Raw genomic sequence first — 25,852 nt, 5'->3', positions numbered from 1 at the left:
CTCAGAAGTCCTGTTCAATTCTAAAATCCCAATTCTATGCTCTGACAGAAACAGAAAAAAATTAACCAACTGAAATGAAAAAATGGAAAATGCATGGAATCAACACAATCTCTCTGTGTACTTGTTTCCTAACTTAAAATGCCCTACATAAAATACTGTTAGATAATCCGACGGGAGAAAGCACTCGGGTTTAGGCTCATCTTGCATTGCCTAAAAAAAACACCTGCAAGTTGAATAAGCCAAAGTCCTCCTAGAGTAAGTGTTGTTCAATATAATAATATGTGTGAATAATATTGTTAATGGGGCAGATAGACATGAATGCCTAGAAACAGATATAAAATTTCTAATTCTACCACACCTTTTGACAACAAAGATAGAGTTCCAGCATTCATACACATTGTTTCCATCACAGTAATAACACAGCATCTGACTAAAGGTGAAGATTCATTTTGTCTCAAATGCATTAAGTTTAGGCACTTTTGTACCTCAAACAAGGGCAACATACAATAAAACTTTTAAGGATATGAACACTGTTGTACAAAGATGGTATGTCAAGCTCCATATCCACACAAAAGTCTGAAACGTTCGTTGTCAGCACCTGTGGGACATCTGAGTGATTCAGAGATGTCCCACCACATGAGGTACAGAACTCCAGTCCATGAGATTATATAAGCAGAACATGGAAAAGCAGGGACCACTCTCTCTTTCCCTCAACTGTTTAAAAGGACAGTGGGAGGAATACATACTCTTAAGGATGCATTAAAGAAAAGTACCATAAATATGTGAAGTATTTTTAAATATCAAAATACTTTTAAGTACATCTAAAAGCATCTAACTCACATTAAGTGTGCAATAAATTTATGTATAATAAAGAACTTTGATTTAATCAATGTCAATTTAAAATTGTCAGCTTATCTTCATCTTATTGTCTGTCGCATTAAAGCACCATTAGTTGGTGTTCTTAAGTAAAAGAATTTTTAATTCTGAGCTAAATCATTAAGGAAAACAAGAACTACATCCCTTCAAAAACTGGAGGAGTCAGGGGGTAGCAGTTGAAAATCCATGTATAGGGAATTCTCTGTCGGTCCAGTAGTTAGGACTCCAAGCTTCCACTGCAGGGGGCACAGGTTTGATCCCTCATGCACGGAAAGAGGAAGGAAGGAAGGAAGGAAGGAGGGAAGGAGGGAGGGAGGGAGGGAGGGAGGGAGGGAGGGAGGAAGGAAGAAAATCCATGTATAACTTATAGTTGGTCCTTCCTATTACTGAGTTCCTCCGTATCCGCAGATCCAACTGCCTGCAGATGGTGTAGTACTATTGAAAAAAATCTGGGTATAAGTGGACCAACAATTCAAACCCATGTAGTTCAAGGATCAACTGTATTAGAAAGAACCATGGTTTTCATTAGTATACATGTGTTGACATTACAGAAAAGTCCTGATTATACATTTTGTATGTCCTCATCTCCAAATGTTTACTTAACCAATCGACCTTTCCCCATCAACATCACAAATAAGAACAAAGAAAAAAACTTCAGAAAGGTAAATCTTTTGTGAAAATATGGGGTGATAAAATAAGCACTGCCCATCTAGTTGAAAGATCTAATCCTTGATCCACTATGTCTGAATGATCTAATGCTTGAAAAGAGCTTTAAACTCATTACAGAAGTTACAGTCATTCAAGTTACAGTATTTAGGAAACAATTATGGATACTAAATTGCACAGACACACTGAAAAAAGAGAATATATTATTTCTGTTTCAAACAGACCCTGTTAGTTTTAAGGCAGTCAAATAATCTAATTGATAACTGTGGTACTACTATTTTTTTAAAAGGTACTCAGTAAGAGTCAAACATTTCGTATTTGTTTACCCACTGCTCTCCATGAAAACAATATACGCTGAGAAAATTGTAAGCTTCAATTTTTTTCAGTTTCAATTTCTAAATTTGTAAAGCAAGCATATTATATACTTTAAAACAGGACAACACGTGGGACTTCCCTGGCAGTCCAGTGGTTAGGACTCCAAGCTGCCAATGCAGGGGGCATGGGTTCAATCCCTGGTGGGGGAACTAAGATCCCACATTCCACCCCCAGCCCCCTCGTGGCCAAAAAATAAAACAAAATAAAATAAAATAAATAAAAAATGTAAAAAAACAGGACAACACAGTTGCTCAACTTAGGCCTGTAATCAAACCGGTTAAGTTCAAATCCTTGCTCTACCAAATACTACTACTACCTGGGTATCTGTCTATGCCTCTGTTTCCTCCTCTACGAATTAGGAATAAAAACACTAGGTTTTCACGAGGATTAAATTACTTAATACATGTTAAAAATTAGTCTGGACATGTGTTGATAATTATAGAATGTAAATGATAGGTACAAAGAGGTTCAATATACTATTATCACTCATAAATTTGAAAGTTTTCATAGTTAACTTTTTAAAAAAGCTTAGCTTACTATTGTGCTAGCATACAATAAGGGCTCAATACATGCTATTTTTATTACCCTGCAGGCTATTTGCCAAGAGTAAAGGAAATAATACATGGAAGTGCCCGGCACCTACCTCAATTAGTGTTTGTTTCATACAAGTTGTCATCCTCACATCATCCTTCACAATCAGTATGCAATCAGTATGTTCATCATCAATTATTTTTTGGCCCATTTGGGACTTAATATTGAAGCATGAGCTACTATTACTCATGACTCACCTCTGACAGAGATCTGCAAGTTACAATACCAACTGTCAGGAGGCTCCAGAGATACAATTTTCTAGAATGCTAAAATTCACTGATATTTTGTAACTAATTTCAATTGATGGAAAACGACTCGTTATGTTTACCTTAGTGTCTCGCACATTCCAAGACTACCTTAAAACCAACAAACTGCAAGCAATAAACGATAACCCTCAGATAACACGTTCAAGAACAACTCGAGTGAAGACTAAGCATCACAAAATATGGGGGACTAAGAGTAACCAGAGCAGCGGACTGGTCTCACCAGCACACTAGCTGGTAAACTAAGAGAACTGGAGGAGTGGACCTCATGCCCTTTCCTAAGCAAACACATCAAAAACATCTACCAACTCATGAACCCCAAAGGTCAAAATTTGTGTTTTACGTCGTACACACAGAGTTAAATCCGTCTTTCTGTTCCTCCAACCCCTTCAATCAATTCTCCATTTAAAGGAAGAAAAAGTGTTAAAGATGGTTGCACACCGAGCATCAGAAACGCAACAACTTCACTTCCCGCCCTGGAACTCTAGAGGGCGCCAGCAATATGCCCTCCTTCCCCCACCCCTCCTCCCGGGTAACGTGAGCAGCTGCAGGAGCCCGTCGTCTGGTTGCTGAGGTTGGTATTGCAGCAGGAGAGATGTCTGCAGCGGTGCAAACAGCAGCGCCCACTCCCAGCTGCCTCACCAGCCATTACCCAGGCTGCGCCCCGGGGGCAGCTGCCACCCAGGGGAAAGCTCCTCCCCCTCAAAACAACGGAGACGCTCCGGCCAGACAACCTGACAACGTCCTCTAAGAGCCTCAAATGAGGGGCAAAAGACTCACAATGGGGGTGTTTTCCTCCTCACGTTCTGCCAGGGATGCACCAGGTAGCGATGAAGGCAACTCCTGGTCCTGGGTAAGAGGAAAAATGAAAAATGGGTCAAGAACACCTAACCAGGTGGGAGAACCAAGCCCTTTCCACCAGGAGGAGACAGAGAAGGGAATAAGAGGTCAAGGAGGTTCGGACCTTCGATTATTGCTGCCCAGCCCGTGACCAACAACCCCCTCCTACGTAAAGTAGAGCGAAACGACGTAAAATTTTTATTTGGGACCAAAACCCACGTGAAAGGCAAACCCTGGAGGGAGGAGGCGGAGGGCAGCAGGCCTGCTCCGGGAGGGGGAGGGGGAAGGGCGAGCGCAGCCTCGACGCCAGCGGGGAATCCTATCCCCCGAATCGGCCCACCCAGCGCCGTCCTCATCGCGCCCGCATCCGCTCAGGGGCGGGGGGCGGCTCGCGTCAGCGCGGGGCGGAAACCCCCCGCATTTACCCCGAGCTCTTGCCCCGGGCCCGAGACTTGCCCCCCCGCAGTCGGCGACCGGCAGCGCTGCCTCCCCGTCCGCCATTAGAGACCCGGCCAAACAATACGTGCGGAGCCGAGCCGCGCGCGCGCCGGGGCGGCAGAGAAGGGGACCGGCGCGGGGGGCCCGAGCCCTCGCCGGCAAACTTGGGGACCTCGCGCCGCCGCCGAGAGGGTGCGAGCGCAGCCCCGAGAACCCATGGAGGCGCCCCTCCCCCACCCCGCCCCACCCCCACCCCACCCCCGCGACCCCCGCCGCCGGCCCCCGCCCCGGGCGGCCCCGAGCGACCCCCGCCGCCGGCGGCCGCCTCACCCGGCCCTCGCGGCCGCGCCCGCACTCCCGCAGCCCGCGGGCCGCCCGCCAAGGCGCCTGGGACATCAGCGGAGCCGCCGGCAGCCCGAGGCCCCGACGCGCTAGCGGCGACGGCGGCCGCGCCGCGGGGCGCTTGTCCCGGGTCGGTGGGAGGCTCCGGAGGCCGCCCTCACCCATCTCCGCCTCCCGGCGCCTCCGCCTCCGCCTCCGCCTCCGGAGGCTGCGCCGCTCCCGGCCACCCCCACTGTCGGCGGCCCTGGGCTGGAGACTCGGCGGGGACAAGCCTCACCCGGTTCTGGCTGCGGCTCCGCGGAACGAACCTCCCCGCCCCCGACCCCCCCCCTTCGGCAACACGCGCAACTCCGCTCGGTCCAGTCCCGGCTTTAGCGCTGGTGAGTAGGCGGAGGCTGCGGCCGCTGCGGCGCGGCCCGGCCCGGCAAGCCCCGCCCCCGACGCCCTCACTGGCGGCCGGGGAGGGCGGGCCAGGGGCCTCGGGCACGCCCATTGGCTGCGTCCGCCTTCCTTCAGGACCCCCCTCGAGGGGGTGGTCCGACGCCCTGTCTTTCAGGCGTAGGCCACACCCCCGCACCTCCATTTCCCCCTCTTCCCCGCCCCCACTCCGGCCCGGCCCGTCAGGGTCGGGCCGCTGACTGCCGTGCCCGCCGCACCCGCCTCGGTTCGGCCCCTGGGGGCAGAGAGCTATCGGGGCCGGGCGGCCCGAGGGCCTAAGCCGGACCGCCTGACCTTGCAGCGGCCGCGAGCGACGCCGCCCGAGGAGCGCCACGGCCTCGATGTCCCCCACGCCCTCCCTGTCCAGTGTCTGGGAGCCCCGTGAGGGCCGAGCGGGCAGGGGCTACGGCGACGCGGGCGGGAGCCGAGGGCCGGGAGGCCGGCGGCAGGGGGGCCCGCGCGCTCCGAAGGCTGGAAGCGCTTCCCCTCGCCTCAGCCCCGTGGGGAGGCGTCCCTCGCTCCCGTCATGGCTGCGGGAGGAGACTACGTCCTCCATCTTGTCGGGGCCGCGGGGGGAACTGGGGGCAACGCCGACTCGTCCCGGGAAGCCCGGGCTGGGCCCCGCCGCCCGGCCGCCGGGACGGCGCCCGCTGCCGGCTCCGCACCTGGCCCCGGCCGGCGCGACGGGCCCGGGCCAGACGCCGCTCCCGCCTCCGCTGGCCAAGATGGAGGCGGCTGCGGGTCCCCGAGCTGGGCGCCCGCCTGTCGGAAGGGCTGGGCCGTCCCCGGCGGGGCCGCCGCGTCCCAGCCCCTGGGCCTCTGCCCTCGTTGGCTCCGAGGCGGACGACCCGTCCCCGTGGCGGGAGGGAATGCAGGTGCCGGCCGGGCTGGGCCCGGTCGGGCCGGGCGAGTTGCGACCAAGGAGCCACCTGGGCGGCAGGACTCGGCTTTTGTTCGCCGTCTACACCTATGTCCCGGGCGCACGTCACGGGCTGTGCGGGTCCCGAGGTTCCACGTAGGAGGCGAGCGGGGAGGCCGCCCTGGCGGCCGTCGGTGGGACTGCAGCCGACGATGTTGGGGAGTAAATGGATGGATAAAGTGGACCCGGATTTCAGGATTGCCTACTCGTAAATAGACGGGTGTCGTTAACACTTTAAAGTTCAACACGATGGTGAACAGCATTAACTTTTTTTTTTAACATCTTTATTGTAGTATAATGCTTAACACTGGTGTGTTGGTTTCTGCTGTATAACAAAGTGAATCAGCTATATGCATACATTTATGCCCATAACCCCTCCCTCTTGCGTCTCCCTCCCACCCTCCTTATCCCACCCCTCTAGGTGGTCGCAAAGCACCGAGCTGATCTCCCTGTGCTATGCAGCAGCTTCCCACCACAATGTTCCATCGCAGCACTCTTTACAGTTGCCAGGACATAGAAGCAACCTAAGTGTCCATCGACAGATGAATGGTTAAAGAAGATGTGGCACATATATGCAATGGACTATTACTCAGCCATAAAAAGAAACGAAATTGAGCTATTTGTAGCGAGGTGGATGGACCTAGAGCCTGTCATACAGAGTGAAGTAAGTCAACATGAACTTTTTAATGAAGTTATCCATGAAGTTCTCAGTAAAGACTGATTTTATAGAGATGCCACTTAGCATAGTCTAGTAGAAAGTGAGATTCATTATGAATAAAACAATCAAGTAGTCCTCACGCGTATGGCTAAATGTAATAAATATACTGCTCTTTATTTAAATTGGAGGATGTCCAATATGTATTTAAAACCACTTTCTCAAAATGGCATCGTTTATTTTTCTGCATTTTATTTCTTAATTATAAATTTTTTCAATTTTTGATAAAACAAAATATCCTTGTAAGACTCTGTGTATTACACAGTACTGTTCTACATTGACATTCTCGATGTCACTATCTTCACAACAGAAATGTCCCCTGTTACCAAATGCAGGGCAACACTGTAATCACTCCGTGAAAACTTACAGTACCATCCCTTTTCTGTCACCAGGTACTGTTGCAGTAACTTCTCTTCATTGACTTTATAGTTAGTTAGAAGGCTTAAGTAGAGGTACTTCCAAATAAGCTCTGTCATAGACTTCAGCGATAGATTGGATTGCTGCCTGCTGTTCAATTTAAGGAAGCTCTATACTGCTACTAATTATGAAATTATTGATGTTTTATAATTAATTAACAAGACTAATAATTACTGTAGTATATATTAGTCACATTTTGTATTCATTCAAATCCATTTGTGCATGAAAATGTTCACTGGGTTACCTACATGATATCAGGGAGAATTTTAGTTGAGAGTTGAAAGCTGGGGAAAAAAGAAGTCTTGTGTCATAATTTAAAGAAAAACTACACTTAATTATATAGAAAAGTACTTATAAAAATAATTATGTGAATGTTCACAACAGAACTATTCATAACTTCCAAAAGGTAGAAACAACCCAAATGTCCATTAACTGATGAATGCATAAACAAAATCTGGTAGATCCATACAATGGAATATTATTCAGCAATAACAAGGCATGAAGTTATGACACAGGCTGCCACATGGGTGAACCTTGAAGACATGATGCTAAAGGAAGTAAGCCAGACACAAAACACCATACATTGTATGATTCCATTTATGTGAATTATCCAGATGAGGCAAATTTATAGAAATAGGAAGTAGAATATTAGTTCCCTAGGCCTAGGGAGGTGAGGAGTTATAGCTAAAGTGTATGGAGTGTCTTTTTGGAGCAAATTGATTGTAATGACGATTGGACAACTCTGAATATATTAAAAACTATGGAATTGTTCACTTTAAGTGGATGAATTGTATGGTACGGAATTATAACTTGATAAGTCTGTTACTAAAATTGTGTGTGTGTATGTGTGTGTGTGGAGTTATTCTGTACTAATCACAAAAGCATACTAAACTTTGCAGGAAGGCAACATGAAGACTTGAGCAGAGGACTTGCATTTCAAATACTTGTTTGGCCACTCAAACCCTTGAGCAAGTTATCTTCTAAGGCTCAGTTTAGCCATTTATAATATATAGTAATGCAGTGTTGTAAGGACCAAATAACTCCTAGGAAAGCAATATACAAATATTAGAAGTTGCTAAGAGAGTAGATCTTAAAAGTTCTCATCACAGGACTTCCCTGGTGGTCCAGTGGCTAAGACTCCATGATCCCAAGGCAGGGGGCCCAGGTTCGATCCCTGGTCAGGGAACTATGGCCCACATGCCACAACTAAGAACTCGCATGCCATAACGAAAGGTCCCGCATGCCACAATGAAGACCCGGAGCAGCCAAATTAATAAATAAATATTTTTTTTAATTAAAAAATTCCTCATCAGAAGAAAAAAAATTGTAACTGTGTGGTCATAATGTTAGCTAGAGTTACTTTGGTGATCATGGCACAATGTATACATATATCAAGTCATTATGTTTTACGCTTGAAATTAGTATAATATTATATGTCAATTATACCTCAATACAAATAAGTGTTAGGTACAATTGTATTTTTGGAAACCAAGAGCTCACCAGTAATTGAGATGCAATATAACAGCTTAGGAGGCAGGCTGCCCAAGTTTGAACTTGCTTTACCCACAACGAGCTGGGTGATTTTAGGCATATGTTAATTTTTTTTAAATAAGTTTATTTATTTATTTGGCTGCATTGGGTCTTTGTTGCTGCACGCAGACTTTCTCTAGTTGCGGCGAGTGGAGGCTACTCTTCGTTGTGGCGCACGGGCTTCTCATTGCTGTGGCTTCTCATTGTGGAGCATGGGCTCTAGGTGAACAGGCTCAGTAGTTGTGGCTTGTGGGCTCTAGAACACAGGCTCAGTAGTTGTGGCGCACGGTCTTAGTTGCTCCATGGCATGTGGGATCCTCCCAGACCAAGGCTCGAACCCATGTCCCCTGCATTGGCAGGTGGATTCTTAACCACTGTGCCACCAGGGAAGCCCTGGCATATGTTAATTTTTTGAAGAACCTCCATGCTGTTTTCCATAGTGACTACACCAGTTTACATTCCCACCAACAGTGTGCAAGTGTTCCCTTTTCTCCACGTGATTGGTAGCCATTCTGGCAGGTGTGAAGTGATATCACATTGTGATGTTGATTTGCATTTCTCTAGTGATTAGCAATGTTAAGCATCTTTTTGTGTGCCTGTTGGCCAACTGTAAGTCTTCTTTGGAAAAATGTCTATTCAGATCTTCTGCCCACTTTTTTTAAATTAATGTTTATTGGAGTACAGTTCATTCACAATGTTGCATCAGTTTCTGCTGTACAGCAAAGTAAATCAGTTATACATATTCATATATGCATTCTTTTTTAGATTCTTTTCCCATTTAGGTCATTACAGAGTGTTGAGTAGAGTTCCCTGTGCTATACAGTAGGTCCCTATTCATTACCTATTTTCTATATAGTAGGGTGTATATGTCAATCCCAATCTCCCAATTTATCACTCCCCCACTTTTCTGCTCACTTTTTTTTTTATCAGGTTGTTTGTTTTTTTTAATATTGAGTTGTATGAGCTGTCTATATATTTTGGATAATAACCCCTTATCAGTCATATCATATGCAAATATTTTCTCCCATTCAGTAGGTTTTTCATTTTGTTGATGGTTTCCTTTGCTGTGCAAAAGCTTTTAAGTTTAATTAGGTCCCATTGTTTGTATTTGCTTTTGTTTCCTTTGCCTTAGGAGACAGACTCAAAAGACTATTGCTACCATTTATGTCAAAGACTTTCCTGACCATGTTTTTTACAGGAGTTTTATGGTTTCTAGTCTTACAGTTAGGTCTTTAATCCATTTTGAGTTCATTTTTTTACATAGTGTGAGAAAATGTTTCAATTTCATTTTTTTTTTTTTTTTTTGTGATACGCGGGCCTCTCACTGTTGTGGCCTCTCCCATTGCGGAGCACAGGATCCGGACGCGCAGGCTCAGCGGCCATGGCTCACGGGCCCAGATGCTCCGCGGCATGTGGGATCTTCCCGGACCAGGGCACGAACCCGTGTCCCCTGCATCAGCAGGTGGACTCTCAACCACTGCACCAACAGGGAAGCCCGCAATTTCATTCTTTTACATGTAACTGTCCAGTTTTCCCAGCAACAGTTATTGAACAGACTGTCTTTTCTCTATTGTTTATTCCTGTCTCTTGGTCATAGATTAATTGTTCATAAGTGTGTGGGTTTATTTCTGAGCTGTCTATTATGTTCCATTGATCGCTGCATCTGTTTTTGTGCCAGCACCATACTGTTTTGATTACTGTAGCTTTGTAATATAGTCTGAAGTAAGGAAGCGTAATTCCTCCAGCTCTGTTCTTCTTTCTCAAGATTGTTTTGATTGTTTTCTTAACTTCTCTTCCTGATAGTTCATTGTTAGTGTATAGAAATGCAACAGATTTCTATATATTAATTTTGTATCCTGCAACTTTACCAAATTCATTTGATGAGCTCTCCCAGTTTTCTGGTGGCATCTTTAGGATTTTCTATGTACAGTATCATGTCATCTGCAAACAGTGACAGTTCTACTTCTTCCTTTCCAATTTGTATTCCTTTTATCTCTTTTTCTTGTCTGATTGCTGTGGCTAGGGGTTATGAAATTTTTTGATCATGACAATCACTAGGATATATATTATACATGGAGACATAGTGCAAACCCACCTTCATACATAATTACATATCTGAATCAAAAGTTTCATAGAATTGTTTCATTTACTATCTTAGATGGATTTTAATATTTTCTATTCTAGTCTATTTAGATCTAGTCTATACTGTTTTTTGTTTTGTTTTTTGTTTACTTGTTTGTTTTTTAATGAACAGTGGTTCCAGCCCACCAAATTGACTACATGGCTTACAAACTGTGGTTTGAAAAACATTATTCTAGAGAAAGCAAATCATGGATAAATTCAGATTCTAAAACAGAAGTGAAAACACAAGATGATACTGAATACTGAGAGTAGTCTGGAATGAACTATAGGTTGAAAAACTCATTTTTTAAAACATAGAGATTTAAGTTGCCATTCTTCCTAATATATGAAATACTTATTCCTTCCTAAAAAACTGCATTACATTTGATGAGACTGAAATGCAGCTGATGAGCAAGTCTCTGGACAAGCATTGTAATGATCTGGAAGAGAACGCAAAACTGACATTGATGTGACTCCACCATTCATCAGCTCTGTGACCCTGGACCTTCTGGAGCCTCAGTTTCTCCTTCAATAAAATAAGGGAATTGTGCATAATATGCTCTTGAAGTAAAGTCCACTTTTATCTTCACAGCCTTCTCATCCCTTAGGATCCCAGTGTCTCCTCCAGCCCCTCTCACTATCCTAACTTATTATGAAGGTTGCCTTCCTCTCAGTTCCTGTGGCTTTTTTATTATTAAATAATCCAATGTTTACCACTATATATGTGTGTGTATATATATATATATATATATATACACATATATATACACACACGTGTGTGTGTGTATATATATATATACACATATATGTGTGTGTGTATGTGTGTGTATATATATATATATGTATATTCTTTTTTTTTTTTTTTTTTTTGGCCACACCATGCTGCTTGCAGGATCTTTGTTTCCCAACCAGAGATCGAACCTACACCCTCTGCATCGGATGCACGAAGTCTTAACCACTGGACTGCCAAGGAAGTCCCATACCACTATGTTCTTAACTATATTCTTCGCTCCACCTTACCTGTTTCACACTTGAGTACAAGGACCCACCATGTTTCTCATTTTATCTCGCAGGCAGCATTGCCCACCCAAGTGCCTTCTGAGCTTTAGAGGTCCTGACTGCAACCAGAAGCAAATTTTTACAAAGAAAATTATATCCAGTGATTATGGAGGTTCTCTCCAGTAATTAAATTCTATGGTTTTTATAAAATCATAAGCTGAAAATAATAATTTAAAGCTTAATTTTTACCCATTTAAGTGTTCCTTATATTATCAACTTTTTTTTTGAGTTTCTGTACTAGGTAGCTATTATTCTCTAAGAGATTAAAACCTAAAATTAAGCAAGTCTAACAGTTTTGAATTTAGCATACTTTTTAAAATATTTTTCCTACTTCCATAGTTAATAAATTCACAGTCAGTGACAAAAGCAAAACACAAACAATAACAACAACAAAACTTGGAAAACCTGTGCAAAAAGTGCAAAAGAAAAAGAAAATTACCTGTAATTCTTTACCCAAGGATGGCTATTGGTAACATTTTTTTTCAACAGACCTTTTTTTTTTTTTTTAGCAGTTTTAGGTTCACAGCAAAATTGAGCAGAAAGTACAGAGTTCCCATGTACCCACTGCCCCTACACATGCACAGCCCACCCCACTATCAACAATGTCCACCAAAGTGGTGCATTTGTTGTGTCAATGTGGATGAACCCACATTGACACAACGTACTTACTCCAAGTCCATAGGTTACACTAGGGTTCACTCTCGATGTTGTACATTCTGTGAGTTTTAACAAACACATGATAGCATGTACCCAACATTATACCATCATAAGAATGGTTTCCTGCCCTAAAAATCCTCTGTGTTCCACCTATGGAACTCCATCCCCGTAACTTGTGTCAATCCCTGACCTTTAGTGAAAAGGTCTATAGTTTTATATTTTCCAAAATGTCTTATACTTGGAATCATACTATGATTCCAAAGGCTGGGTAAACAGCCTTTTCAGATTGACTTTCTCCACTAAGCAGTAAGCATTTAACATTCCTTCATGGCTTTTTTGGCTTGACAGCTCACTTCTTTTTAGCGCTGAGTAATATTCCATTGTCTGGATGCACCACAGTTTATTTATCCATTCACCCACAGAAGGGCATCTTGGTTGCTTCCAAGTTTTTGGCATTTATGAATAAAGCTCCTGTAAACATCCATGTTCAGGTTTTTGTATGGACATATTTACAACTCATTTGCATAAATACCATGGATCAAAGTGAACTTTTGCATTTCCACTGGTAATGATGAGAGTTCCTGGTGTCTACATCTTCATCAGCATTCGGTGCTGTCAGTGTTTTGCAGTCTCACCACTTAATAGGTGTGTAGTGGTCTCTCCTTGCTATTTTACATTGTTAACATTTTGATGTATCAATATTTTTCCACAGAATGTTTTCAAATATTTATATCACCGATAAAAAATATATCTTATTAGAAGTGAAGAAGAGATCCAGTAAAAAACTGGTGATATCTAGAAGAATAAAATCATCATTGAGGACTTCCCTAGTAGCGCAGTGGTTAAGAATCCGCCTGCCAATGCAGGCGACACAGGTTCGAGCCCTGGTCCGGGAAGATCCCACATGCTGCAGAGCAACTAAGCCCGTGCGCCACAACTACTGAGCCTGTGCCCTAGAGCCCGTGAGCCACAACTACTAAGCCGGCGTGCCACAACTATTGAGCCTGCTCTCTAGAGCCCATGAGCCACAACTACTGAACCCACGTGCCACAACTACTGAAGCCTACATGCCTAGAGCCCATGCTCTGCAACAAGAGAAGCCACCGCAATGAGAAGCCCCTGCACCACAACTACAGAAAGCCCGCAAGCAGCAATGAAGACCCAAGGCAGCCAAAAATAAAAATAAATGAAGAAAAAAAACCTGTTTAAAAAAAATCGTCATTGAGAATAGAATCGTCATCTCTGTTTTGTTGTTGTCAGATTAGTAAAAAGATTTTAAGATGAGATGCATACGGTGGAGACTAATATGTAGCTACAGAAGACTTGCGCTTTGGCTTCCCTCTACCCCTAAAACAGAAATCATGTCCAAGGATCTATCCATGGAAAAGTGGGACCCAGAATGCCTGCATACTCATGACAGGTAGCGAAATTTTTTAAAAAAGAAAAAGACATGCTTATTTTTTATGTGTGATGTGATATAAAACGGTTTGTGGGAAATACTTTTGAGACACCATATCTATGTCGATAAGAAACTAATTTTGAATTCAGTTGTCATTTTTCAAATGTAATAAATAAGAATTGTAATCAGGGTTAGAGTCATCAAGCATGATAAGACAGAAAAGTTTTATCAGCTAATGCTTAGTGGTACTGTATAGCACAGGAACTATATTCAATATCTTGTGATAAACCATAATGGAAAAGAATATGAAAAAGAATATATATATGTGTAACTGAGTCACTTTGCTGTACAGCAGAAATTAACACAACATTGTAAATCAACTATACTTCAATAAAATGAAAAAAAAAAAACCCTAACGCTTAGTGGTAGTAACAAAAATTAGTCATGTTATTAGCATTGTGTGGAACTTTTAAGATTTTTGAAAATTAATTAATTTATTTATTATTTGGTTGCACCGTGTCTTAGTTGCCGCACGCGGGCTCCTTAGTTGTGGCATGAGAACTCTCAGTTGCAACATGTGTGTGGGATCTAGTTCCCTGACCAGGGATTGAATCTGGTCCCCCTGCATTGGGAGTGTGGACTCTTCTTATCCACTGAGCCACGAGGGAAGTCCCTCAGATCTTTGATGTTCATTCATTCCACAAATGTTAACTGAGTTATGCCAGATACTATGGTAAGAGTTCAAGGGATAGAACAGTGAATAAGACAGATATAATCCCTAGCCTCATAGAGAGTATAGTCTACACTCGATTAGAAAGATCTGACAAACACTAAAATGAATGAAAATGAATATGAATAAAATAATTACAGTTGAGTGCTAGGAAGGAATTAAACAGAGCTTCTTAATAGGGAATATCAGTGGAGACCTGTGCTACTGATCGTGGGAGACCTTTCTGAGCAAGTAACATTTAAATTGAGATCTGCCCTAGGAGCAGCCATTAGAATAACAAGGGGAATATTGTTCTAGACTGCCGGCAAAGCAAGAATTAAACCCATCCTAAGAAGTGGAGATGAACAGGGTGGAGTGTAGCGGACCAAGGGAAGCAGTGACACCTCCTGAGCAGGCAGTGCCCAGTAAGAGCAGTTCAAGGAGGGTTTTGTAGGCCGTGCTGAGGAGCCTGAATTTTCTTTTCGTGCCTGGAGAAGCCATAAAGAGGATTTTTAAGTGAAAAAGTGATACAGTATGATGTGAATGTTAAGCAGATAACCCTGGCCACTTTGTGGAGGATGGCTCGAGGGCAGCAAGAGCAGAATTTGGGAAGCTGATTTGTGGTCTGGGCAAGAATTGATGCTGCTGGCCTCAGCAGGGAGGTAGAGCAGTCAGTAGGTTGCACTGAGACAGAAGGGTGCGGGGTACAAATGCACACTGAAAGTCACTTCTGAGACTTAGGAGGGACTTCCCTGGCGGTCCAGTGGTTAGGACTCCAGGCTGCCACTGTTGATCCTACAAGCCGCGCTGTGTGGCCAACAAAATTTAAAAAAAAAAAAACAACAACTTAGAAGCTAGTTTAAAGTTTAGACGCAAAGACTTTCTGATATTAAAGTGTTAGCAAATCTGATCAATTTTGTTCAGGAGGGCTTCCCTGGTGGCGCAGTGGTTGAGAGTCCGCCTGCCGATGCAGGGGACACGGGTTCGTGCCCCGGTCCAGGAAGATCCCACATGCCGCGGAGCGGCTGGGCCCGTGAGCCATGGCCGCTGAGCCTGCGCGTCCGGAGCCTGTGCTCCGCGATGGGAGAGGCCACAACAGTGAGAGGCCCGCGTACCACACACACAAAAAAAAAATTTGTTCAAGAAAAGATGAGAAGATTCACACACACAAAAATCTATCTATCAAGAAGAGCAGCTGATAGGAGAACAAGAAAGTAATCCTAATTTGAATTGACTGGATTTTGGAAAGAAATATAGTCCAAACTTTTGTAAGTAAAACGTTATTGAGCGATCTACTTATGAGTGCTTTTTACTTTCTTTTTCCACAAACTTGGAAAAACAGCTGTTAGGAATACATTAATGCTTCTGAATACAAATAAATGACTGTTATTTGTAACTAATTTCAAAGCTGTCCAAGTTCTGTTTTTCCAATTTAATTATTTTCATATAATACCATAATAGTTCTTTATAATATTAGAAGTAATCTTGAAGCGTTTTTTCTTTCATTTTGTTCTTGTTTTATGTGTTTTTCAGTTAACCGAGCTGCCCTGGAGTCGCCCAGCTGCCCAGGTATCTATCTAACTATCTATCTATCTATCTTTCTATCGTCGCCCACTGCCCAGGTGTATATACAGGATCACTCAGCTGCCCAGGTATCTATCTAACTATCTATGTATCTGTCTATCTATCGTCGCCCAGCTGCCCAGGTGTCCCGGAAAAAGACCTGGGCCAGCGGGACCTGACGGGCGTGGCGCAGGTCTTTGGGTGGCCAGTGGGGCAGGGCTCCCAGTCCCACCCTAGGACACACGGGCCCCCGCCTGCAAGGCGCAGCCCCCGCCGCAGGCCCCGCCGGACGTCCCCCCGCCGGCTGAGGAGGGGGCCGAGGGGCAGCCAGCAGACGCGATGTGGGAAGCGCGAGGCAGGCTGCGCAGCCCGAGGGCAGAGCGGCGGCCGCCGTGCAGGTGCGGGAGCGCGAAGCCGCGGACGAGGCCGGCCCCGGGGAGCTCGCGTCCCGCAGCCTGCTTCCCGGGCGCGGACCGGCTGCAGCAGCGGGGCCCGAGGTGACTGTGCAGCCTCGGCCCGTTTCGGAAACGTGCCGGTGGAGGGCGGGAGGCCGGGCTCGGGAGAGGGGCCTCCGGCTCTAGAGACCCTCGGCCGGCGCGCGCCGCGGGGCGGGAGCCCCTCTGGGGAGGCCCGGGGTCCGGGCCGCGGCCGGGGAGGGAGGCGGGGGCCGGCCGGGGGCGGGGTTGGGGGGAACGAGCTCCGCGGGGGCCGGTGGGGGGCCGGCCGGTGGGCGGTGGCTGCAGAGCCTCCTGGTGCCCGGGCCGGGGGCCGACCCGCGGTGAGCGGCTGGATATCAGGTGAGGGCGATGGACGGTACCATCCCCCGACCTCGGCCTGCTTGTTGAGCCCTCGATCCTCTCCCTCACGCCCCCTGCCCGGCGCTAGGTCATTGCCCATCCAGTCCTGCCCCCGGAGCTGCGGCCCCCGGGCCTGCTGCGCTGGGAGCGCCGTCAGGACGGTCTTCTGGGTCCGCCTTCCCGCAGGAGGGTAGAGAGTAGAAGGCCTTTCCGCGGCTCCAGGATCCGTCCAGGCGGTCCGGGGGTTGGCCGTCCTCTGGAGCCGGGGCGGAGGTGTGGGCAGAGTTCTGCTGTTCAGCCCAGGGACGTAACGAAGCGCTAGAAACTTCGTCTCATACCGAAAGACTTCGTTCAGGATCAGCCTGCAGGCCCGAGTGATACGTCTCGCTGCCCCTTTTCACAGGGATCACCGGGAGGAATGATCCTCCTCCTGGGTGTCTCGCAGGCCTCCCACGCCACCCATGGTGGACCACAGGACCCTTTGTCCCGTGCTGACACCTGTCCCTTCTTCCCTGCTTGGTGGCCACGGTGGATCCCCTCTGCCCAGGATGCTGTGAGTTTAATGCTGGCCGGGGAAGCAGAGGACGTGAGGGAAAGAAGCAGGCTCCTGGGGTCAGCTTTCTTGTTCTGCATCGTCCTGGTCTTAGTGGCCTGAACAGCACCACATCTGTGAGAGCTCGAGGCACCTACAGAGCCGCGGGCCCCATCCCCTGGCCACTGGGTCGTGCGCTGCGTGGTCCTTGGCGCCATCTTCCCTGTGGCCAAGCATCTTCTCTGACCACAACAACATGAAGCTGGAAGTCAACCACAGAAAAAGAAATGGGGAAAAAATCATTACATGGAGACTAAACAACATGCGACTAAAAAAACCCAGTGGATCAACGAGGAAATCAAAAAGAGAATTAAAAAATACCTTAAGTAAGAATTTCTATAAAATTCTACTTTTTATACATTATTAATTGAAGTGCATAGTACCTTGTGTCAGTTTAATCAAAGTTAGCAATGTAATTCATATCTCATTGATTAAAAAATGTCTAACACTTAGCTTTATGGGCCTAGAAATTTTTCAATGAAAACTTATTTACATATTTTTGTTGCAGAGCAATATCATAGGATGATTGCCAGCAGACTTTTAAGAACAAATATATATTACACTAGGATAAAATTCTATGGGGGAAGTAGAAAGGAAATGAAGTTCAAGCGAGAAGAACGAATCATGTAAAATTTCCTACTACTGAAGAATTTCTTGTTCATGTACTTTTTAAATTTTTATTTATTTATTTATTTTGGTTGCGTTGGGTCTCCATTGCTGTGCGCGGGCTTGCTCTAGTCGCGGCGAGCAGGGGCTACTCTTCATTGTGGTGCGTGGGCTTCTCATTGTGGTGGCTTCTCTTGTTGCGGAGCATGGGCTCTAGAACACGCAAGCCTCAGTAGTTGTGGCATGCACACTCAGTAGTTGTGGCTCACGGACTCTAGGGAGCACGGGCTTCAGTAGTTGTAGCTCACGGGCTTAGCAGCTCCACGGCATGTGGGATCTTCCTGGACCAGGGCTCGAACCCGCGTCCCCTGCATTGGCAGGTGGATTCTTAACCACTGCACCACCAGGGAAGCCTGACAATACAGTATTTAGATGCCATTGAACACATTAATAAAAGTGATTTAAGATTTGTATTTTTAATGGACATATTTGCACTACACAGAAATTATGTTAGATGTCACGTTATATGTGTAAAAGGTTTTATAGTTCATCAAAATCTTTCTAGAAAGTATGTGAGCAAAAGTTTAAAGACTGTTGTTTGAAGGTCCAGCTGAAACATTACTTCCTCTGTCGAATTTCCCTTACCCTTTTCCCCTCCTCTTCCGCAGAACTTTGCTACAGCGAAGAAAATACTGTAACGTAGGTGGAAATATTTGTTGTCTACAGGTCTTCTCCCTGTTCTCTTGGGGGGCAGGAATGATAGGTTATTTATCTTTGTATTCCCATGCGCGTTGTAACTATAGATGCAGAACATATACTTACTAATTTATTTCTATTATATAGTTCATAAAAATTTTCCTAATATAGGGCGTGTCCTAGAGTTTAAAGTGGGAATAGGTTATAGCGTGTCTCTGGGGAAATATGCATTGTAATTCCCAAATGCACTGACAAAATGTCTGGTTCTACCTAGAGAAACTGAATTGAAACAAAGTAAATGGCCCCAAGCCATTTGCAATATAATCCAGTGGGCCTCTCTTACAGAAACATCGGGAAAGCTAAGTGAAGATGTAAGAGTTATTTGGAACTAATTGGCTTAAGAAACAAAATCTTTTGTTGTTTTCAGAAAAAAATCTGGAGGCCAGTTAGTATTGCAAGTGGGGAATGGGGAGGAAGCTGGTGTGGTAGTGACCAGTGTGTAATGTAGTAAATATCAGATCGTGTAATAATCAGACGGTTGGAGAAAACTTAATGACTTTGTTTAAATAAACTAAGGGGACACATTTGCTTTGAATCGCTTCCAAATTCTGAGTAGGTTAATAATTTTCTTCTCTCCATCACTACGTGGAAGAAAAAAGCTGCTTAACCATGGTGGCACCCGATTTTGGCTTCCATAAGGATGAACACTTTTTTTTTTTTTTTTGAGCACGAAGCATGTGGGATCCACCAGGAATCGAACCCGCGTCCCCTGCATTGGAAGTGTGGAGTCTTAACCACTCGACCGCCAGGGAGGTCCCAAGGATGAACCCTATTTCACTTCTTTCTTTTACTTCTTTCTTTTCCTTCCTCCTCTTTTTTCTTTCTTTCCTTTAAAATTAGGTAAATTAGACATTAAGACATCAGTCGGAACCCTCTTCACAAATTTTTCAAGTCCAAATTATTAATAGAATAATATTCTGTATTTGATTCTATGCTTACACAGGTATGTTTACGTAAACATTTATACTCTTAAAATATAAAATGGAATCGTATCATTTATCACTCTCACATTGGCTTTTTTAGTTAATGATATGGTACAGACATGTTCCAGATCAGTACAAATAGGTCCACCTAATCCTTTTTTTATATATATAAATTTATTTATTTATCTATTTATTTTTGGCTACATTGGGTCTTTGTACGTGCTTTTCTCTCTAGTTGCAGCAGGGGCTACTTTTCGTTGCAGTGCTCGGGCTTCTCATTGTGGTGGCTTCTCTTGTTGCAGAGCACGGGCTCTAGGCGCATGGCCTCAGTAGTTGTGGCTCACGGGCTTTGTTGCTCTGCGGCATGTGGGATCCTCCTGGACCAGGGCTCGAACCCGTGTCCCCTGCACTGGCAGGCAAGTTCTTAAACACTGCGCCACCAGGGAAGCCCCCCCAATCCTTTTTAATTCCTGCTTAGTAGTCTACAGTATTGCTATGTGGTACTGCCTTGGTTCCCTTATTTATAATTGTTAAAGGAAAAAACCATAGGCCCAAAATGGCATCACTTGTGCTAAAGCCAAGATTTAACACCTAATCTAATTACAGTTTCAACCTTCCCCAGAAATGTAATCTTAACCAACCAGTTTGGAATTTTCTGGTTGGCACCAATGAAATAATACCATCCTCACCCCCGCCCCTCCCCCCGCCCCCAACCAAGAGGAAGGAGAGGCAGTCTGCATGACAAAGCCCTTGCCCAGTCCTTTATCCCAAAAAGTGATGTCCTGGCCCCAAATAACCCTTTCTTTTCTTTTGCTAATGACTTACTTGCCCCACCCTCCAGCTTATAAAAACCTTCCATTCTGTACAGCTCTGCGGAGGGCCCTTCCATCTGCTAGAAGGGATGCTGCCTGCTTCGTGAATCTTTGAATAAAGCCAATTAGCTCTCCAAACTTAGGTGAATTTTGTTTTAAACACAAGTTAGGTGTGATGATAGTACTGTCCACATGGGGTTGTAATGAGAGTTGGAAGCTTTGATATACGTGAAGAACTTAGGAGAGGCACACGGGATATGAACTGCCTAAGTTTGGGAGAAATACACTGAGTTCCACCTCCTTCTTCGTGGCTAATAGTAGATATTCTGCAATAAGTATATCCCCTAATTTGTAATTATTTATATATTAATTACTGCTTAGGGTATTTTCAATTTTTTTACAATCACAAATTTCGCTGCAGTAGGCATCCTGAAACAAAAATCTTACAATTTTTAACTTCTTACAATTTTCTGCTTCTTAAATAACAATAAAAACTGTTAAAAACCAATGCTGATGAAGTATGAGAAAAAGAGTTAATCTCAAGTACTAATAGTTGGAATACAAACTGGTAGATGAATACAAATATCTGTTAGAGGTAAAATTTGCATATACTATGATCTCATACTTTTTTTAAATTTTTTTTGAAAATTAAAAAAAATATGGAACGCTTCACAAATTTGCATGTCATCCTTGCACAGGAGCCATGCTAATCGTCTCTGTACCGTTCCAATTTTAGTACATGTGCTGCTGAAATGAGCAATGATCTCTCATTCTAACTTTAGGACTCTAATCTACAGAAACAGATATAGACTAATTTTCAAAAATTCAGATAGGTATTAGATTTTATGTACTAAATCAAATATTTATGAGAAAACTTTTTAAAGCTAATCCAAATGCATTTTTTCTTTTGTCAAAGCGGAATATTAACTTGGGTCATGTGGACAAAAAAATGTCCTATCAGTAAACAAAAGACGTTGTGGTCATAAAGCCCTCAGGGATGGCATCCCAACTCCCATCCCAAGGTGTGCCCTGAGGGGATTCAGGAGGGAGAAAACAGGATACTGGCCCTGGATAGTTAAGATGCATGTCAAAAGAATGGTTTCAGGGACGACTTCCCTGGTGATCCGGTGGGTAAGACCCCGAGCTGCCAGTGCAAGGAGCCAGGTTGCATCCCTGGTTGGGGAACTAGATCTCGCACGCCACAACTAAGAGTACGCATGCTGCAACCAAGACCCGGTGCGGCCAAAATAAATAAATTAATTTATTAATTAAAACAATGGTTTCAGAGACTTAAAAGAATTAAAACCATTAAAAGAATGGTTTCCAGACTTCCCTGGTGGGCCAGTGGTTAGGACTCCGGGCTTCTACTGCTGGGGGCGAGGGTTTGATCACTGGCTGGGGAACTAAGATCCTATATGCTGCTCAGACAAAAAAAAAAAAAAACCTTTTCTAGTACATCTGAGAAATTATAGCAATTAGTAGATTCTAGGAAAGAAACTGTAAACCTCTTACTTGACTGACTACTCATCAATGCTTTTTAAGTTCTTTCTCATCTTTTGAAAAAATTGCATGCCTTTTCTTCACTTAGAAAATCGCTTATCTGCAAAAATTAGCCTCTAACTAGTACAATCCATGATTAAATGAGCAGACAAGAATAAAATATTATATCTACCAAAACCACTAAATGTTCTAAGATCCGTGTGATGAGGTTATTTTATGGGAAAAATTACATATGATACAATCTGTTAATTCTGGAAAAGTCTGAAACACACCATCTTCGTGATAAAGTTTACTCTTTAGAAAATAGCATTACAGAGAAGTTCTTCTATGTTATATCCTTTACACGTTGGACTTTGAGAATTAATTAAAAGGCGTAGAAGAGACACAGATTTTCAAAAACTTTATTGTTGCTGGCTAGAGAAGCCCTCATTCCATCCAATAAGTACAAATCATCCTTAGATGATTTGTGCTTGTTAGATTTCCTTAGAATTTCCTTAGAATTTTAAAGACTCTTGAAGCCCTCCTCATAATGTTTTTTGATTAGTGACATAGAAGCTGAAAAGGGTTACAGAGAGGTTAAAACCCTTGCCGTTCACAGAGCTAATTGGTGTTTGCTAATAGTCATTTTTTATTTCAATGAAAAGGAACTCTAGAACAAACCGTCTAGACTTGTATACTATTTGATAACCCTTCCTAGGTCGTTCCTCTGTATCCTACATTAGGAAAATTGTAGCAGTTTACTGAGCAGCGACTCTGGCCCAGAGAATTGATGAGGAAAACCTCACTCTAGCAGCCATTATTTATGGCTGGGCTGGAAGCAGCGTGACTTTGGTCCCAGGGGTAAGAAACTTGATGTAGAAGGGATTTCACTTGACAGCTGAGGTGTCATTCCCTCCTCTGAGATGCTCTCTAACTACTGTGGGGAGATACTACAACCCCTGAGGAAATGAAGTAAGCTAGCATCTTGTTAACCAGGAGTGTCTCAAAATGGACAAAAATATTTTTCGTTGCAGAGATCAGCATTTGGGTGATCAGAAATTGACTGCAGTTGAACTTGCTGCTTTCTTGATGCAAAGGAGCTAGAAAAAGACAGTAAATCATACCTGCGTTTCTGTTAAGATGGGGAACTAGCACAGGATGCTGGCTTCCCTCACCACTAAAATCAATTTTGGAAGAATTTTGTCATAAAAATTTTGTTAAAATATTACTGGGGTGGTCTTGGCACCCCTGTAAGTCACTTGACAGCACTGGGGAGGGCTTATTTCTGGGCTATGTATTCCACAGTTTATAGGTCTGTCTTTAAGCCAGTACCACCACAGCTTTAATTACTGTAGTTTAGAGCAAGTTTTGAAATTAGGAGCTGTGAGTCCTCCAGCTTTCTTCTTTTTCAAGATGACTTTGGCTTTGGGGTCCCTGGAGAGTCCATATGAATTTCAGGATGGATTTTCTTTTTCTTTTCCTTTCTTTCTTTCTTTTTTTCTTTTTTTTGGCCGCGTGGCATGCAGGATCTTAGTTCCCCCACCGGGGGTCGAACCTGTACCCGCTGCAATGGAAGTGTAGCATCTTAACCACTGGACTGCCAGGGAGGTCCCAGGATGGATTTTCTATTTCTGCAAAATCATTGTTGGGATTTTGTTGGAGATTGCATCGAGCCTGTAGACCACTTTGGGTGATATTGTCATTAACAATATTAAGTCTTCCAGTGAACACAGGATATGTTTCCATTTATTTGGGTCTGCTTTATTTTCTCACAGCAATATTATGTAGTTTTCATTGTATGTCTTTCATCTCCTTGGTTAAGTTAATCCTAATTCCTTAGCATTGTATTCGTCTTTGATGCTCTTGTGAATGGAATTATGTTTCTTAATTTCCTTTTTTGGTTGCTTATTATTAGTGTATAGAAAAGTAACTGATTTTTTTGTGTGATTTTGTGTCCTACTACTTTCCTGAATCGGTTTGTAAGCCTTGTTCCTGATTTGAGAGGAAAAGTTTTAAGTATGATGGGTTAAAACCCCATTTAGCTGTGGGGTTTTCATGAATGACTTTTATTATGTTGAGGTAGTTTCCTTCTACTCCTAGTTTATCAACTTTTTTTCTTTTTTGGCTGCACCAGGTCTTAGTTGCTGCATGTGCGATCTTTGTTGCGGAATGTGGCCTCTTTTAGTTGTGGCATGCAGGATCTAGTTCCCTGACCAGGGATCAAACCCGGGCCCCCTGCATTGGGAGCACAGAGTCTTAACCACTGGACCAACAGGGAAGTTATCTTGTCAACTATTTTTATCATAAAGAGATGTTGAATTTTGTCAAGTGCTTTTTCTATATCAATTGAGATGATGGAGTGCTTTTTTCTCTTCATTCTTTTGATTTTAAGGTTTTAAAAACTTTGAATCCGAATTCAGTTTGCTACTATTGAGTATTTTTGCATCAATGTTCGTAAATGATATGGAGCTTTAGTTTTCTTTTCTTGTAGTGTCCTTGTCTGGCTTTGATAGCAGATTATGGTAGCCTCATAGAATGAATTAAGAAGTGTTTCCTTCTCTTCAATTTTTTGGAAGGATTTGATAAGGATCGATGTTATTTCTTCTTTAAATGTTTGGTGGAGGGGCTTCCCTGGTGGCGCAGTGGTTAAGAATCTGCCTGCTAGCGCAGGGGACATGGGTTCGAGCCCTGGTCCGGGAAGATCCCACATGCAGTGGAGCAACTAAGCCTGTGTACCACAACTACTGAGCCTGTGCTCTAGAGCCCGCGAGCCACAACTACTGAAGCCCATGTGACACAACTACTGAAGCCCACGTGCCTAGAGCCTGTGCTCCACAACAAGAGAAGCCACCGCAAGGAGAAGCCTGCGCACCTCAACAAAGAGTAGCCCCCGCTCGCCGCAACTAGAGAAAGCCCGCGCACAGCAACAAAGACCCAACACAGCCAAAAAATAAATAAACAAGCAAACAAATAAATAAAATAAATCTATTTTTTAAAAAAATGTTTGATGGAAATCACCAGTAAAGACATCTGGTCCTGGGCTTTTTTTTATTGCAAGGTTTTTGATTACTGAGTCAATCACTCTGTTAGGAGATCTAATCAGATTTTCTATTTCTTCATGATTCAGTTGTCATAGATTGTGTATTTCTAGGAATTTATTCATTTCATCTAGGTTATCCACCTTGTTGGTGTACAATTGTTTGTACGATACTCTTATAATTCTTTTTAATTTCTTAAAATCAATAGTAACGTCCCCATTTCCATCTCTGATTTTAGTAGTTTGCCTTCTCCATTTTTTAAAAAAAATCTTATTGAATGAGATTTATTTGTTTATTTATTTATTTGGCTGCACCTCGAGGCACGTGGGATCTTAGTTCCCCAAACTTAGTTCCCCGACCAGGGATCAAACCCACCACATGCCCTGCATTGGAAGTATGGTGTCTTAACCACTAGATCACCAGGGAAGTCCCATGTCTTCTCTATTTTTTGATTAGTAAATTATCTAACCATTTGTCAAGTTTGTTGATCTTTTCAAAGAACCAACTTTTGGGTTTTTTGATTTCCCTGTTGTTTTTCTATTCTCTATTTCATTGATCTCTTCTCTAATCTTTGCTATGTCCTTCCTTCTGCTAAGTTTGGGGTTCGTTTGGTCTTCCTTTTCTAGTTACTTATGGCATATAATTAGCTTAGTGATTTCAGACCTCTGTTCGTTTTTACTATTAGTCATTTAGGGCTATAAGGTTTCCTCTTAGCACTGCCTTTGCTGTATTCTATAAGGTTTGGTGTGTTGTGTCTTTATTTTTATTTGTCTCAATGTATATTCTAATTTCCCTTGTGAGTCCTTCTTTGACCCTTTGACCCTTTAAGAGTGTGGTGTTTCTTGTTTGTTTGTTTTTTATAAATTTATTTATTTATTTTTGGCTGCGTTGCGTCTTCGTTGCTGCACGCGGGCTTTCTCTAGTTGCAGTG

At 43.8% G+C, this 25,852-nt stretch overlaps 3 protein-coding genes and 1 non-coding gene across 11 annotated transcripts in view; 2 read left to right on the top strand and 2 right to left on the bottom strand.

Moving 5' to 3' along the window:
- Nucleotides 1-4,716, bottom strand: part of ZMYM2 (zinc finger MYM-type containing 2) — an 88,917-nt gene extending 84,201 nt beyond the window's left edge. For 2 of the 4 annotated variants that reach the window (XM_030882748.2, XM_060288008.1), the window contains exons 1-2: nt 4,669-4,716; nt 3,552-3,620 (exon numbers count right to left, since the gene is read on the bottom strand). The gene's annotated coding sequence lies outside the window, so the exon portion shown is untranslated. Of the gene's footprint in view, nt 1-3,551; nt 3,621-4,552 lie in introns of all 4 variants that reach the window. The other 2 variants (XM_060288009.2, XM_060288010.1) reach the window with 2 other exon arrangements.
- Nucleotides 3,602-5,029, top strand: LOC138842417 (basic proline-rich protein-like). The gene is made up of 2 exons (XM_070044111.1): nt 3,602-3,624; nt 3,838-5,029. Exons 1-2 carry the CDS (start codon nt 3,602-3,604, stop codon nt 5,027-5,029), a joined length of 1,215 nt encoding a protein of 404 aa, XP_069900212.1.
- A 519-nt stretch (nt 5,030-5,548) lies between these two features.
- Nucleotides 5,549-25,852, top strand: part of ZMYM5 (zinc finger MYM-type containing 5) — a 90,220-nt gene continuing 69,916 nt past the window's right edge. Inside the window, exons 1-5 of one of the 5 annotated variants that reach the window (XM_060288012.2) lie at nt 5,549-6,412; nt 12,960-13,667; nt 15,889-15,924; nt 16,054-16,415; nt 16,804-17,633. In XM_060288012.2, the coding sequence (XP_060143995.1) occupies nt 17,554-17,633 (80 nt within the window). In that variant the 5' untranslated portion in view covers nt 5,549-6,412; nt 12,960-13,667; nt 15,889-15,924; nt 16,054-16,415; nt 16,804-17,553. Of the gene's footprint in view, nt 6,413-12,959; nt 13,668-15,888; nt 16,416-16,803; nt 17,634-25,852 lie in introns of all 5 variants that reach the window. The other 4 variants (XM_060288014.2, XM_060288013.2, XM_060288011.2 and 1 more) reach the window with 4 other exon arrangements.
- On the bottom strand, nt 21,058-21,164 carry LOC115866846 (U6 spliceosomal RNA). Its single transcript, XR_004044875.1, has one exon. It is a non-coding gene; the product is annotated as a U6 spliceosomal RNA (small nuclear RNA).

Source organism: Globicephala melas, chromosome 18 (genome assembly GCF_963455315.2).
Source record: "Globicephala melas chromosome 18, mGloMel1.2, whole genome shotgun sequence".
Taxonomy (NCBI): domain Eukaryota; kingdom Metazoa; phylum Chordata; class Mammalia; order Artiodactyla; family Delphinidae; genus Globicephala; species Globicephala melas.
This window is presented reverse-complemented; position numbering and strand designations above follow the sequence as displayed.